Raw genomic sequence first — 13,718 nt, forward strand, 5'->3', positions numbered from 1 at the left:
CCCGCCTTCCAACCACACCCACACTTCCCCTCCTCCATCCCCTCCTCCCAGAAAACCACCCACCCAGACTGCCTCGTCCCCCTCCCGACCTCCCACCACGCAACCCAAATCACGCCAACCCAACAAATCGCCCTCTCCACCGGCATCGGCTTCCTCGACCACATGCTGCACGCCCTCTCCAAACACGCAGGCTGGTCCCTCGCGATCCGCGCCAGCGGCGACCTGTACATCGACGACCACCACACGTGCGAAGACGTCTTCCTCGCACTCGGCACCGCTTCAACACCGCCCTCGCGCCCGCGACAGCCTCGTGCGCTTCGGCCGCGGCGACGCCCCACTCGACGAAGCACTCTCGTGGGCCGTGATCGACCTCTCGAACCGGCCCTACAGCGTCATCAACCTCGGCTTCACGCGAGAGAAGATCGGGGATCTGAGCACGGAGATGATAACGCATGGGTTCGAGAGTTTTGCGCAGGCGGCGAGTGTGACGCTGCATGTGACTTGTGTGTATGGGAGTAATAATCATCATCGGGCGGAAAGCGCGTTCAAGGCGCTGGCGGTGGCGTGCAGGACGGCGTGTGAGAGGAGAGGGGTGGGGAGTGTAGGGTGGGGGGATGTTACGAGTACGAAGGGGGTGTTGGGGAGTAGTGTCAATGGTTGATTGGGCAAGCGAGCCTGCGGATCTCGAGACGAAGCCTCCTCGTGGTTGCAAAGGAAATCATGTAATCATACGACACTGCCGGGGATATCTCTGTTGTTGCTTCTATCCTGAATGATGCTCGTAATTGCTGTTGCGTGCCTTTGTCTGCTGAAGCACGCCCTGCCGACGGCGGAAGGTCCATCACGACGGCTTGGTGGCACCGTCTTGGTGGCCTCCAGGCACTTTCCTAAACGCGTCGACCAACAGTCAGCCAGCCCCAGCCAGGAAATCAAAAGGTCGTCGAACCGCCCAGAAACACCGAGTTGGCGCGGAAGATCGGCTGGTCATGCCCGTTCCTGATCGCTGACAGAATCCATAATGCTGGAGGCCTCTGTGCCGGCTTTGTGAGTGGCGCATGCACAATGCACGCGATCTCGGTATGCTCAACCCATCCCACCCCAGGCGCCGCGCAACCGCCTTGCCAGCTGAATGTCCTTCTGCATGATCGTGACCCTTTTCGCATGTATTGCACACAGATTCGTATCCTCAAACAGATGCACCAGAAACGCCTCGGTCGCCTCCTGCAAAGCCATGATCGCTTGGCTCTGCCACCGGAACTCTTGTGACCCCCTAGGTAAGATATCCTGTGCGACTTCGCGGACAAGGCGGGCAAAGGGAAGTTTGAGTAGTAAGAGGTCGGTCGATTGCTGGTATCGTCGAATCTCGCGCAATGCTATTGTGCCGGGTTTGAATCGATGAGGCTTGCGATTGGGAACGGGGTCACCGGCTGCAAATAGAGGAGAATTATTAGATCCGTGTTCTCGGTGGAGAAAACAACCGGAATCAAGGAACAGCAAAACGTACGTTGTGTCCGACCGGTGGACGTGCGCTTCCCTCCTGTGCTTTTCCTCCCTGTGCTAGCTCGTGCTTTTGAAGTGCCGGCAGCTGTACTCTTGCCGCCTGTAGATGCGCGGCCTTTGCCTTTGGGCGTGGCGCGCTTCTGCGCCATCGATGTTCGTGGGCGCAGACAGAAGCAGAGAGACAAAGAGCGCCAGGAATAGGGATAGAAAGGCGCAAAGTCGTCGACGAAGCGGAAAACTCGATTCCCCGTAGCACTTTAGGCACTGGTGAGGCGCGAATAGCAGTGGAGTGCGGTTCTGACGCGTGTTGCTGTTGCGCTGGCCGGTATTCGCGGCACAGGAAAACAAGGCGCGACAGACGCGTCGTGCGAGCTTCGAGTGCGTGGCTGGGATCGGCGTGGAGGGCCTTCCTGGGCTGATGGGAAGTGAGATCGTCAACGGCGAGCTCACAAGCGCGATTGGGGTCGTCGTAGGTGCAGAGGCAGGCCGTGTGTTGCTGAATATCCAAAATGGCCGCGGAACGGTGAGAAGTGTGTGGAAGCGCGTGTGCTGTTGTTTGCGACAGGAACACAAGAAGGTCGAAGCTCAGATCAACAATGACCAGATCGAGGACGAACCAATCAGCTTAGAAGACGGCAGGCGACGCCCAGACGCGGGCGCAGTTGCTCCCCCTCCGCCCTTGCATCAGACGCCTAGAAAATTGGAGAAGCCGCGGACAAACAGCCTGTACATTTGTCCTTTCTTGGGGGCCTTCACCACGCTCCAATTCGCCATCTTACCTGAGCATGTAACCCGGTCCAACGTGAAGCTCGTGGTCTCTCGCCATCCTCACACGCCGGGAGCACTCCACGATGGCCGACTTCCTCAACAACGGCCAACTCGGCCAACTCCCCATCGAACAATGGTTCTTCGAGACCCCTCCCTGCACCCGCTACTGGACCACCGCCACCGTCATAACCTCCATCCTCGTCCAGTGCAAGTTCATCAACCCCTTCCAGCTCTTCTACACCTTCAGAGCCGTGTACTACAAGTCACAGTACTGGCGTCTCCTCACCACCTTCGTCTACCTCGGCCCTCCCTCGCTCGACCTCGTCTTCCACGTCTTCTTCATGACCCGCTACTCGCGCCTACTCGAATCCTCCTCTTCCTCCACCGCCACCTTCTCCTGGCTGCTGCTTTACGCTACCACAGCCCTCCTTCTCCTCACATCCCTGCCCTGGATCTCCTACTTCCAGATCGGCTTCTTGGGCACCAGTCTGTCCTCCACACTGGTCTATATCTGGTCACGTCGTAATCCGGAAACACGGCTGAGCTTGATGGGTCTGATGGTCTTCACCGCGCCGTACCTACCCTGGGTACTGATGGGGTTCAGCCTCTTCATGCACGGGCAGATACCGAAAGATGAGATACTCGGGGTATGTGTTGGACATGTGTACTACTTCCTGGCAGACGTATGGCCGGGCATCTACCAAGGGTCACGACCGATGGATCCGCCGGCGTGGTGGATACGGCTATGGGACGGCCAACAGAGAGGAGCGGGCACTGGCGCTAGAGGCGTAGAGGGCGATGTCCAAGCGGCGGTTGCTGCTGCGGGAGGCGGAGGAATGAGACCTGGTTGAATGGTATCTTACGGTCTCACTGCGCTTCCGCGACGGTGAAATTAGGGAGAGTACACAGCTCCAAGTTCCTACCCGTAGCGGCTTCCTGAGGGCGGTCATGAAATAGAAAATCAAAGCAGACGACTGCGTTAAACTTTACACGCAATGGCAGAAGCAAAGACCACAGTATGACCGGAGCTGCACCAGCACACGTAATGGCGTCGTGCACATCTGGTATGGTCTGCTCTGTGCCCTGACGTGCTCAAATCGTTGAACCGTAAGAAGGCCTCTAAGCCAGCATCTGACGCTCGTTTGACCAATGCAAGTCATCCGGTCTCGTTCAATGCCCTCTTGATGCTTGGAAAATATATTTGCTATACCATCACTTGACATACGCTTTACCAACGACATACTCGACTAAGCTAATCGCTCACAATGCGTCTCTGCGCCACCAAGTCACATTGTCACCGTATAGCAATAATACCTGTGCGATGAAACGAGACCATTCAGCTCGAATACCAGATCCGTGATTGGAACACGTGCTTCCGTTTCTACCCTTTGGATGGAACAGCCCTCTACCACACTACAAACTTCCCGGCCAAAACCTCCCCCGATCCTTCGCATCCTTCTCCCAAGCCCAATTATGTGCAAACACCACCTCCACAGTCCCTTTCCCCTCCGTCGTCGCCTCCTTCCCGCCCTCTTGTTGCCCATCATTTGCCGGCGGTGGAAGCGCAAACCCCTCCTCATTCGCCACCCTCATCTTTCGCAATGTCTCCATCGTCGCCTTCCGATCCGCATGAATGCAGCATGCTCTGCCCTCAGTGTCCGTCCATGTCGCGATCTCGCGCTCGCCCGTGAAGAGGCGGATGTCGTGGCATGCATCGCCACCTAGGTAGATCCATCGTGGTGGGTCGTTGCTGTTGGCGGCGTCGTCGTCGTCGGAGGAGGAGGCGTCGACCCGGCAGAGAAGGTTGATGTGTCCCGGCAGATGGCCGGGGGCGTTGATGATGAAGCATTCTCGGGAGGAGGCGGATGGGAAGGGGATGGCGGCTGCGAAGGGTGGGAGGGGCTGCCATTGGTAGTCTGATGTCTCGGCGGCGCTGGATGTTGGTTCTGGGAGGGCGATGACGCGGTTTTGGTCTGTGGGGAGGAGGTCGGGTTCGAAGTGGCTGTGGGAGCCTATGTTGAGGGTGGTCTTGCCGGAGAGCTGTTTGGGGGTTTGGCTGTCTCAGTGTTTGGGTCGCTCAAATGGTTGCGAGGAAGCCTTCAGGGAATGTTTCGCCACAACTGCAGTACTCACTAGGTCAAGCGCTCCGGGACCGACGACGAATTTTGTCTTGAGATTGCTGAAGTCTGCTGGGTAGCCAACATGGTCGTAATGCACATGGCTCAGAATTACGTAGTCGATGTCGTCCGGACTCAAGCCGCCTTCCTTGAGCGATGCTACAACGTCGGGCTCGCCAGTGATTGGCTGCCGGCTGTCGATGTGCTTCTGTAGCACGTCTGGGTAGAGGCTCAAGTCCCGCCGGATGCCAAGATCGAAGACGATGCGTGTTGTCTTTTCTGGCGTGACGTGCTGGATGAGGAAGCTGAGCGAGGGAACTGTGAACTTGATGCCTGGATCGGCTGGGTCGACAAAGAACTTCTCGGGAATCGTGAGACTGCCAGCGTTCAGAGCGTGGACGGAGACTTTTGCCATTGTTCGGTAGGGATAAGGAAGAGACCTGCTCGGCCTGGAAGAGTTCATGTACCTATGTTGTATGACGCTCCTTTCGCGTGCGGAGTGCCCACCCGTCTCTTTGCGGGGAAAGAGGGGATGTTGGTAGATTAATGACTTGACTCCAACTGAGTTGGGGGTGACCTCCAGCATGGTGGGATGCAGAAAACCAGTCAAGTCGTACAGAGTTCTTTTGATACTCATGTCTATGTTTCACACATCTCCTGGGAGGACTTCGCGACCACAGCGTCTGGTGCTGCGTGAAGATCCGGAGATCTGTGGCCAAGCACTAGCTGGGTTTTGAACTGTTGGCATGCCGTCGACGCACGCTGGCCGGGACGAATTGCAACGCAGACAGGCTGTCGACCAATTCATCCATCGGTTCTGCTGTCTTCTGGTCGCTTTGTGAAGAATTTGCACTCATGGAGCCGATTGCTCGACTAGCCTTCCCATGACACACTGGCTGCGAGCCGTAGTTGCCGTCGCCGACAGGGGCCTGACTATTGCTCAAGCGTCTGTGCCTCGAGATCGCGTCGTGAGGTGTGGTCGCGGTTGAGACGCGTCTCCTATGGGATGTGCCCTGCAGCATCGATGTGCGCTTGTCAATACCAAACTCGACTACGCGGAAATTGTATGACTTTGGAAAACAGTGCTTGTCGACAAGATGCATGCGTCGTTTCTGGGGCGTCGCACACACTTTCTCGCAGTCTTCAACGAAGCACACGTAGGTCTTCTCACCCTGGCTTTCTAGCTCGGCCCGTAGCGGGTTATGCAATTCATCGATGTGCAAGTCGAGGAAATGATCTGTAGGGAAGTTCCTGTCGCATGATGAGCATCGATGGGAGTGCTCTTTGTGATAATGAAGTTCAAATGCAGCGATTGAATCGAAACTCAAGGCTTTGGTATGAGGCGGAAGCGAGCACTGCATGGCCATTGTGCCGGTAGAGTCCTCCCCGGTGACATCTACTGCACTGACCTTACCACTGCGTTTGTCAGTCCTATCTGAGTCTTCATCGGCTGATGGAGAGTCTGGCGAAGGAGAGAACGAGACATCTCGCGATCGTTTGTTAGACATTGCGGCATTGACGAAGGCGGTGTGGCTCAACGATGTCCACAGCTGTTCCTGCCTATTTGTCGCTCCGAGCTATTTGAAGCTCGGGCGGACGCTTGGCACCAAGAACGAACTGTCGTGGAATCTGGACTTTCCTTTGGAAGCTCTCGACGCTCTACAAGTACCTGTACCTAAAATACGCAGTCAACCGTACATACTTAGTATTTCATGCAAAGGACTCCCTGGCACAGCGGATTCATTCATCGATCCAATATACCCAAAAATTTGCTGCACCCCTGTCAATCGTTGCTCTATGGATCGCGATGTTGCTCCAATCGCAAGATCAACTCCACGGGCGGATGTCATGCATGCTTCCAACGTCACCACTTTGACTTTTTCCTGTTCACAGCACCAGAGCCCGCCCCGTCGAGTAGCATAGCAACAGACGGCACATGCTCTGCTCAGTGGAGCGTATGCCAACGGCCTGCAATGCTGCTGGTATACTTGAGGCTTACCAGCATGTGAGGCGGTGCAAATTCTCATTTTCAGTTCTGACCTTGAAATCTCGAGCTTCAGATTCAACAGTAAGTACCAGCCATGTATTGCTGACACCTACCATCTGCCACTCTGCCGCCTATTGCTCGATACCCTAAGTGCCTGTGTGAACCACTTGCCTTTCTCGAGCCCCTCATCCTTGAGCGATACTGGGCTCAGCTCCATACCGCCCAACATGGCGCCTTCCCTACTTGACAAGCAGTCCCAAGTGGTCTTCTTCTCAGCCACGGCTATAGCACTATATGGCTACGACCAGGGGATGATGTCCCTCATAAACACCAACAACGACTATCTCTCGACCATGGGCATCGCCGAGGAAGATCCACTCGTTGGTGTGATCGTTGCCGTCTACTATCTTGGATGCACCGTTGGCGCCATCCTTGCTTCCTGGCTCTCCAACACGCACGGCCGGAAACTTTCAATTATTGTCTGCCTCACCACCGCTAGCATCGGCAACCTCATCATGTTCCTCGCCGGCTACAACGGCATGTCTGGCGCGATATACGTCATGCTCATCGGACGCATCGTCATGGGATTAGGCGTAGGAGGCATCGATGCGTCGTGCCCGTCTACAGCTCCGAGCTCTCCGAAGACGACGCTCGCGGCACGGCCCTAGCACAAGAATTCCAAGCCAACATCTTCGGCCTAAACATGGCCTTCATCGTGAACCTCGCCTTGACCCACAACTTAGGCAAATTCAACCAGTGGGCCTGGCGCAGCCCGATCATCATCATGCAAGTCTTTCCCGCAGTCATGATGGCGGTGGCAGGCCTCCTTCCCGAAACACCTCGTTGGTACGTTCTACACGAAAAGCCCGAGAAGGCAGAGAAATCCATTGCGAAAGTCTGGGGCCAAGACGCCGTGGACGAGCGCATCAAGTCCTTGAAAGAAGCCCACGAGAAGGAACTCGAGGACGGCTCCGGCAAACTCACCTACGCCGATCTGTGCCTGCCCGGCCGCGACCAGTTCCACCCCACGGTCATCACCGTCATGGGCCAAGTCAACCAGGCCCTGACGGGCTACGGAGCTGTGAGCGTCTACGGCCCACAGATCTTCGAACTCCTCGGCTTCCAAGTCACTGACGCCGAGTACCTGACCATGGGCAACTACCTCTTCTATTTCGGCATGATGACTCTGGCTTGGATCTTGATCGACCGCAAAGGCCGTCGCTGGCTGCTCGTGTCGGGCTCATTCTGGCTAGCAGTTTCATTCGCTCTGCTGACCCTGCTCGGCGGCCTGGCCTCCAATCGCGGTAGTCTCGGCATTCCGCTCCTGGCGACCGGCGTGCCCGGCATCATAACGCTCTACCTCGCTACGGCAGCTTTCGGCATCTGCTGGCTCACTCCGCCCTTCCTCATTCCCACCGAAATCTACCCATCATCTTGCCGCGCACAAGGCTCAGCTATCTCGGTGATCATCTGGGGACTCGCGAACTTCACGATCACGCTCCTGACACCCATCGGCTTCAACAACCTCGAGTACTGGCTCTTCGCGGCGTTCGCAGTCACGAATGGCTTTGCGGGCGTGTGGACGTGGGCGTATATTCCGGAGAGCGGACATCGGTCGTTCGAGGAGAATCAGAAGTTCTTTGAAGAGGCGGAGAAGGAGGGGAGCTGGCGCGTGGGGCGTGTCAAGGGAGGCGAGTGGAGGAATTTGCCGAATGGGGGTGGTGGGGAAGGTGATGAGGAGGAGCAGGATGGTGGAGGGGCAAGGAAGAAGAATGGCAACGGTGGAGATGAGAGGAGACACTGCTGGGGAGGAGGGACAGCGATTGATCGGGGCTCTGGTGGGAAGGCACGACGTTGTAGTGCTTTGCTAATTGCTTGGAGTTGTGGTGCAAGCGATGTCTCCGCTGGAAGCATGGAATCTAAGCTATGGGATCACGTAGTACCATGCATAGTGAACTTGGTTCCTTGATCCAGAACACCCGTAGCAAAACCTCCTCAGGGAGGACGCTGCAGGTATGATTGATCTTCCTGCTCGAGTCGGCGATGCCGCAATGACCGTCACTTGAGTGTCACTTGAGCGTCATCGAGTAAGAAATTGGTAGGTAAGATTCATCGTGGATTTCATCGACAGGGAGGACGCTGTGGGCATGAGTTCGTCTCGCCGATCACTGGAGGCTAAAGGGGAAAAGTCGATATCCTGGTGACCGATCCGGCTGCTGAAGGTCTTGGCGCCAGGAGGAACCGCGTCAACCCGGTCAGGGCGGGCTCTGAGTGCTAAGACTGTTCTGCAGATCGACCTAGAAGGCCGGGAAGAGCCCCATCCGAGCGTCAAGTCGCAGGATCAATCGACTATCAGGGAACTCGCTGTTGGAAATTCATGGCGTGTAGGTCAGCATTGGAGCAAACGCTCATTTCTTGGCTGAATAGCTTGACAATCGTTCCTTCCAGATGTTACCACCTTCCACGGCACGGGTAAGCTCGCAGAAAGCAAGAGCACCTCGCTTTCGTGCCAGCTACTGCTCTCTGGCTCTCCGCATTCACGTGTACTGGATGTAAATCGTCGAGGAGGCATGCTGAGTCAAGAGAAGGTTGAGGCAAACCATGACCTATTTCCTGATCCGGCAACGATGGCTTTTACTCGAGTAGCCTCGTCGCGGACGCGTGCCAGCCCATCACTTGATACCGCTGGAGGAGTCATGCACAATGCACAGTGACTGAGCACCGCGATGTGAGCGAAGTCAATGTCGACGCAAGTGAAGTACCCGCCCGTGCTCATGACCGAACTACATAAGGCAAGTACGCTCATGAGCACGCCTTCCTCCCGCCTCTCCTCATAACCATCAAACAAAGTCTTGCCTGCCTAGTACATATTGAACAATTTGCACCACACGCTCATCCCCAAACTCTCACCAACTCCCAGCGAGAATGCCAATCACCTACACAGCCTTCAAAGGCTCCCCCTCCGGCACAATCCAAGAGGAGACCGTCTGCCACCGCGACCTCCAGCACGATGAAGTCCTCGTCCGCATAACGCACAGCGGCGTCTGCGGCACGGACGAACACACGCGCCACACCCACCGGACGCTTGGCCACGAAGGCGTCGGCGTCATCGAGAAGGTCGGCAGTGAGGTAGTAGGATTTGCGCCGTAAGCTATTCTCCTTCAGTCGGCTTTCGTCCACTCGAACTCGAATTCTGGGCGCATTCATGTACGTGTGCTAACGAACCACCCACCCCAGAAACGACAGAGTTGGCATCGGCTACGTGCGAGGTGGCTGCGGAGCCTGCAAAGAATGCCGCCTAGGCTACAACTTCTACTGCGTCACCAAACCGAACAACTACGGCTTCGACAAAGGCGACGAGGACGTTGCGACGTGGGCTTCCCACGCCGTCCTCCCCACAATCCGTCTCGCCAAGATCCCCGATGCAATCCCCTCCGAGTATGCGGGCCCGCTGATGTGTGCGGGTCAGACTGTCTGGCTGCCGTTTGCGCGAACCGACATCCGACCCTGGCATACGGTTGGGATTTTGGGGATTGGTGGTCTGGGGCACTTGGCCATCCAGTTCGCTAGTAAGATGGGATGTAATGTCGTGGTATTTTCTGGGTCGGAGAGCAAGCGGGCGGAGGCCAAGAAGCTAGGTGCGAATAAATTCTACACAGCAGAGGATCTCGAGAAGGAGGATATGCCAAAGGGTTTCGTTGATCATCTGCTGGTGACGACGAGCCAGATGCCGGATTGGAAAGTGTAAGTTCTGCATCCTGCTCAGGCGGGCTCTATGTGGGCGGGTGGCTGAAGACGAGCACAGGTACCACTCGGTCTTGGCTAACCGCGCCTACATCTATCCTCTGACCATCTCAACCGACGACTTCAAGATGAATCAGTTCTCCATGATCCAGAAAGAGATCACCGTTCGAGTGCTGTGTGCTTCGACCATCGTACAGGTCAACGAGATGCTGGGGTTTGCGGCTCGACACGAGATCAGACCTATCATTGAGGAGTTTCCGATGACACTGGAGGGTATCAATGAGGCGATGGGCAAATTGGCGGCTGGGAAGATGCGGTATCGGGGCGTGCTGAAGGTTTGAGTATCGCAAGACAGATGTGCGCCGTCTTCGCCGGCTATCATTATCTGACCAAGCGGTGAAACAGATATATCCAGCTCAACGGTGATGTCAGTCCTTTCGGAGTCCCCCGTGGCCCAGTTCTATACTGAATCATTCGTCCTGACTGGTGCACAAGTGAGGCTCATCCGAATCTTACCAGTCGGACCAGGGTCCCTTCACTGCCCAGCCAAGTGAATGTGAATGACTGAATCTGAATCATGCATCAAGCGGTGACTACTCCCCCATCGAGTCAGTGAAATGACGTCTGCCTCCAGTCTTCACTTTGGTTAAGGATCATAAATAGGCGGCGCCCCCACCACTCTCCTCTCTTCTTTTCCTCACGAGTGGCCCAGTCGCAGTCAGCTCTAGCTTGCCATTGCCATGCCTTGGTAACGCTTTGCGCTACCTGGCGGGGCGAGATGCTGCCCTCACAAAACACCAAAGAAATTGGCTGCCACCCGCTAGGTCCAGGGGTCAAGCTGTGACGAGAAGTCGTGAGCGTTGTCTGCAACTCATGACCTCCGGCAGCTCGCGGCCCTGGACAGCGCCCTCCCTGGCTTGAAAATCCGTGACGAGTCTGTACAACAACCTGACGCTCAAGTGAGGCTGGTTCAAGACTGCCCACTGTACTGGCGATGGAGTTTCTGGCCTTCAGAGCCCGCCCTGGCTTGGGAAAAAATCCAAGTTCCCAAGGTGCTAACGACGCAGTCATAGCCCGGGGGGGTGGAGCGAGCTCCTTCACTGCCGGTTGAAGTAAATGACCGAACTTTAATCATGTAGGAAAGAGTGAATAGTCCTCGACCGAGTCAGTATGGCGCCTGCCTGCTGTCTTCACTTCGCTGGAAGGCTTATAAGTAGTCGCCTTGCCCCCCGACTTCAACTCTTCTTCTTTCCTCACGGCTTTGGTCTCTTTTTTCCGCTCTCATTGCCATGCCGTGGTAACACTCGATGCTGCCTGGCGGGGCGAGATGCTGCTTTCCAAGGATCTCATCCGCAAGGATGCTCAGCGTGAGAAGGTGCAGCTTCTTGACCCACGCGCTGCCCTCAGCTACGTATGTAGCTGGACCCCTTCGATGTATCCGTTGGAAGGCTCCCCGAAGCGACGATCGATCATCAGGTCGCGCCAGTAGTCAATGATGCCCATCATCACTTGCTATTCAGATTGCCTTCTAGTCGCTATGGTAGGAGTCGCTCCGCTAGGTGCTAGTAAGACACCCCCTCCCTCGACATTCGACCTCACCATGGTCCGTAGCGGATTTCCTGGCCACGAAGGTCGCTGAAGCCCTGATGCAAGTTCATTGGCAGAGTTGGCTCTTTTGCATGGAGCCTCACTTGGGCGTCAGATTGTGGTGCAGACTTATCACGGATTTCCAGGCCAGGGAGGGCGTTGAAGGCCTCTCACTCTTTCGCTGACCAAGTCGATGGGTTGCGATAAGCCTCGCTTGAGCGTCAAGACGCTGGGAAGATTATATCGGGAAATTTCTAGCCAGGGAGGGCGCTGTAGAAATCCTCACAAATCATCATCTTCGCTTCCATCCCCTCCGCCACGCTTCCGCTTCCCAGAAGTCATGTTTCCACCACGACCGCCAACCTGCTCCTGATGTTCCCGCAACTCCAGCACATAAGTCCGCGCATCTCTGTCCTCGCCATGCCACCTGCCCTTCTTGCCCTTTCCATTCTTCGTGCTAGGTCGATGGTTCTCGTTGTCCGCGGTGGGCTCCTCTCCTCCACTACGTCCACCGCGCCGCCCGTCCACGCCTTTCGGCACAATCTCCCCCAGCGTCCTGGCATGCGCATAGCCCGGATAAGCGCTCCACGGAAAGCGGAATGACTCGACGATGTTGTAGCCCGTGTGCCGGGCGAGGTCGCGGATGTTCCAGAGAGTGTAGGGATGACCCTCGAATATGGTGATGAGAACTTGTGGGATGCGTGAAGTGTCCCTAGCCGCAGGGTCCTCCTTGGACGTGGAGGCAGAGCTGGAGTCTGAGTCTGAGTCGGACGGCGTGGAGTAGCGCTCGGCGCTTTTGTCTTGACCGCTGTGGTTGCCACCTCCATTGTTGTGGACCTTGCCATGCGCACCCCTTGACCGCCGGCTCGCTCCATTCGTCGTCTGATCAATCTCCAACGGAACAAGGAGCGCCTTGCAGCCCTCCAAGAACTTGACAAGCAGCTCCTGATTCGCACGGACTTGTCGGTTGACATCCGTAGAGAGGCCACCGACGTGTGGAAAGTTGAAGACTATTTTGGTGAAGGATGTAAATGACGGGGCCCACCTCGTTGCTGGTGGCAGAAGAGGCTTTTGCGGTGGCGGGGAAGTTGAGTGGCGTCTATGCTGTAGAGTACGCGGGAACGAGTTTGCGAGAATGAAGGGAGCTGGTGGTGTGATGATGGGTTTGGCTGTGGTGGGAGCGAAATGGGCGGATTTGATGACGGTCGTGCCGTTGTTGGAGGCGGCGAGAAGCCTTCAAATACCACCTCCCTCTCTTCAGAGACATCGCCTTCATTGTTGGTCGCTTCGGAATCGTCCACCTTCGCCGCCTTAGTATCCAGCTGCTCAATCGTTGTCATCACTCTGGGGTACTTCTCCACCAACTGCCTCTGAGAATCGTAACATGTTGCCGTCACAGCCAACAGCCTGTGGTGCTTAATCAGCGACAAGGCGAAGGAGAAATCGCCCTCACCAATCAGCAGTATCCGGTCATGGCTGGAAAACGGGACACGCGACTGGCCTGTGCTGCTGTTATGCACGCGATCATTCTTCTTGCTCGTCTTGGCTGGTGGACCATGACCCGTCGACGCTGATGTCTGTGATTTGGAGCGGGCGGCTTGGCTGTGTTGGCGGCGAGCTGCTTTGGTCTTGATATGTGCGATGTTAGGCCTCAGTCGCTTCGCTGGTGCTTTGCCCATCGAGTTCAACGAGTGTGTAGTACGAAAAGAAAACGTCAATCGTTGTGGGGATTTGTGGCGGCGGAATTGGAGTTTTGGGGGAGGAGCGGGCCCTAAAAGGAATGCTTCTGTAAGACTACCGTACAGTACAGGTTCTAGTCAGCCCTTCTCCCTTGTGGGTGCAAGCTCACTACACCTTCTGACCTCCCACACCTTGCTCGACCAAACCAATCGTTCCGCCCACCCTTCGGCTACTCGTCTGCTAAGACACCTCCTGCACTCCGCACCCTCCTTCTCTAGTAGGAGCGCCTGCGGCGCGACCAGGAAATTGCTCGCTGCGCTCGCCTGAGGTGGTGG

The 13,718-nt window shown here is 56.3% G+C and overlaps 7 protein-coding genes across 7 annotated transcripts; 4 read left to right on the plus strand and 3 right to left on the minus strand.

The window, feature by feature from the left end:
- Window positions 1–67: 67 nt before the first annotated feature.
- Window positions 68–661, plus strand: AB675_11069 (uncharacterized protein; the record flags this gene model as incomplete). Its single annotated transcript, XM_018139883.1, has 2 exons — window positions 68–245; window positions 307–661. Coding segments are annotated over 2 exons (533 nt in total), but the record flags the coding sequence as incomplete, so codon positions are not given.
- A 422-nt stretch (window positions 662–1,083) lies between these two features.
- AB675_11070 (histone H3-like centromeric protein hH3v) lies at window positions 1,084–1,649 on the minus strand (the record flags this gene model as incomplete). The annotated part of the gene is made up of 2 exons (XM_018139885.1): window positions 1,084–1,427; window positions 1,505–1,649. The coding sequence occupies 2 exons, from the start codon at window positions 1,647–1,649 to the stop codon at window positions 1,084–1,086; spliced, it is 489 nt and encodes a 162-aa protein (XP_017994267.1).
- Window positions 1,650–2,351: 702 nt separating this feature from the next.
- Window positions 2,352–3,119, plus strand: AB675_11071 (Derlin-2.2; the record flags this gene model as incomplete). The annotated part of the gene is made up of 1 exon (XM_018139886.1): window positions 2,352–3,119. The coding sequence occupies one exon, from the start codon at window positions 2,352–2,354 to the stop codon at window positions 3,117–3,119; it is 768 nt and encodes a 255-aa protein (XP_017994266.1).
- A 562-nt stretch (window positions 3,120–3,681) lies between these two features.
- On the minus strand, window positions 3,682–4,800 carry AB675_11072 (uncharacterized protein; the record flags this gene model as incomplete). Its single annotated transcript, XM_018139887.1, has 2 exons — window positions 3,682–4,308; window positions 4,402–4,800. 2 exons carry the CDS (start codon window positions 4,798–4,800, stop codon window positions 3,682–3,684), a joined length of 1,026 nt encoding a protein of 341 aa, XP_017994264.1.
- A 1,799-nt stretch (window positions 4,801–6,599) lies between these two features.
- AB675_11073 (Sugar transporter STL1) lies at window positions 6,600–8,312 on the plus strand (the record flags this gene model as incomplete). Its single annotated transcript, XM_018139888.1, has 3 exons — window positions 6,600–6,965; window positions 7,007–8,210; window positions 8,254–8,312. 3 exons carry the CDS (start codon window positions 6,600–6,602, stop codon window positions 8,310–8,312), a joined length of 1,629 nt encoding a protein of 542 aa, XP_017994265.1.
- Window positions 8,313–9,297: 985 nt separating this feature from the next.
- AB675_11074 (putative formaldehyde dehydrogenase AdhA) lies at window positions 9,298–10,457 on the plus strand (the record flags this gene model as incomplete). Its single annotated transcript, XM_018139889.1, has 3 exons — window positions 9,298–9,518; window positions 9,619–10,116; window positions 10,178–10,457. 3 exons carry the CDS (start codon window positions 9,298–9,300, stop codon window positions 10,455–10,457), a joined length of 999 nt encoding a protein of 332 aa, XP_017994262.1.
- A 1,528-nt stretch (window positions 10,458–11,985) lies between these two features.
- AB675_11075 (uncharacterized protein) lies at window positions 11,986–13,382 on the minus strand (the record flags this gene model as incomplete). Its single annotated transcript, XM_018139890.1, has 2 exons — window positions 11,986–12,713; window positions 12,749–13,382. 2 exons carry the CDS (start codon window positions 13,380–13,382, stop codon window positions 11,986–11,988), a joined length of 1,362 nt encoding a protein of 453 aa, XP_017994268.1.
- Between the last annotated feature and the right edge of the window lie 336 nt (window positions 13,383–13,718).

The sequence above is a fragment of the Cyphellophora attinorum genome (genome assembly GCF_001299255.1).
Source record: "Cyphellophora attinorum strain CBS 131958 chromosome Unknown Contig69, whole genome shotgun sequence".
NCBI classification, from domain to species: domain Eukaryota; kingdom Fungi; phylum Ascomycota; class Eurotiomycetes; order Chaetothyriales; family Cyphellophoraceae; genus Cyphellophora; species Cyphellophora attinorum.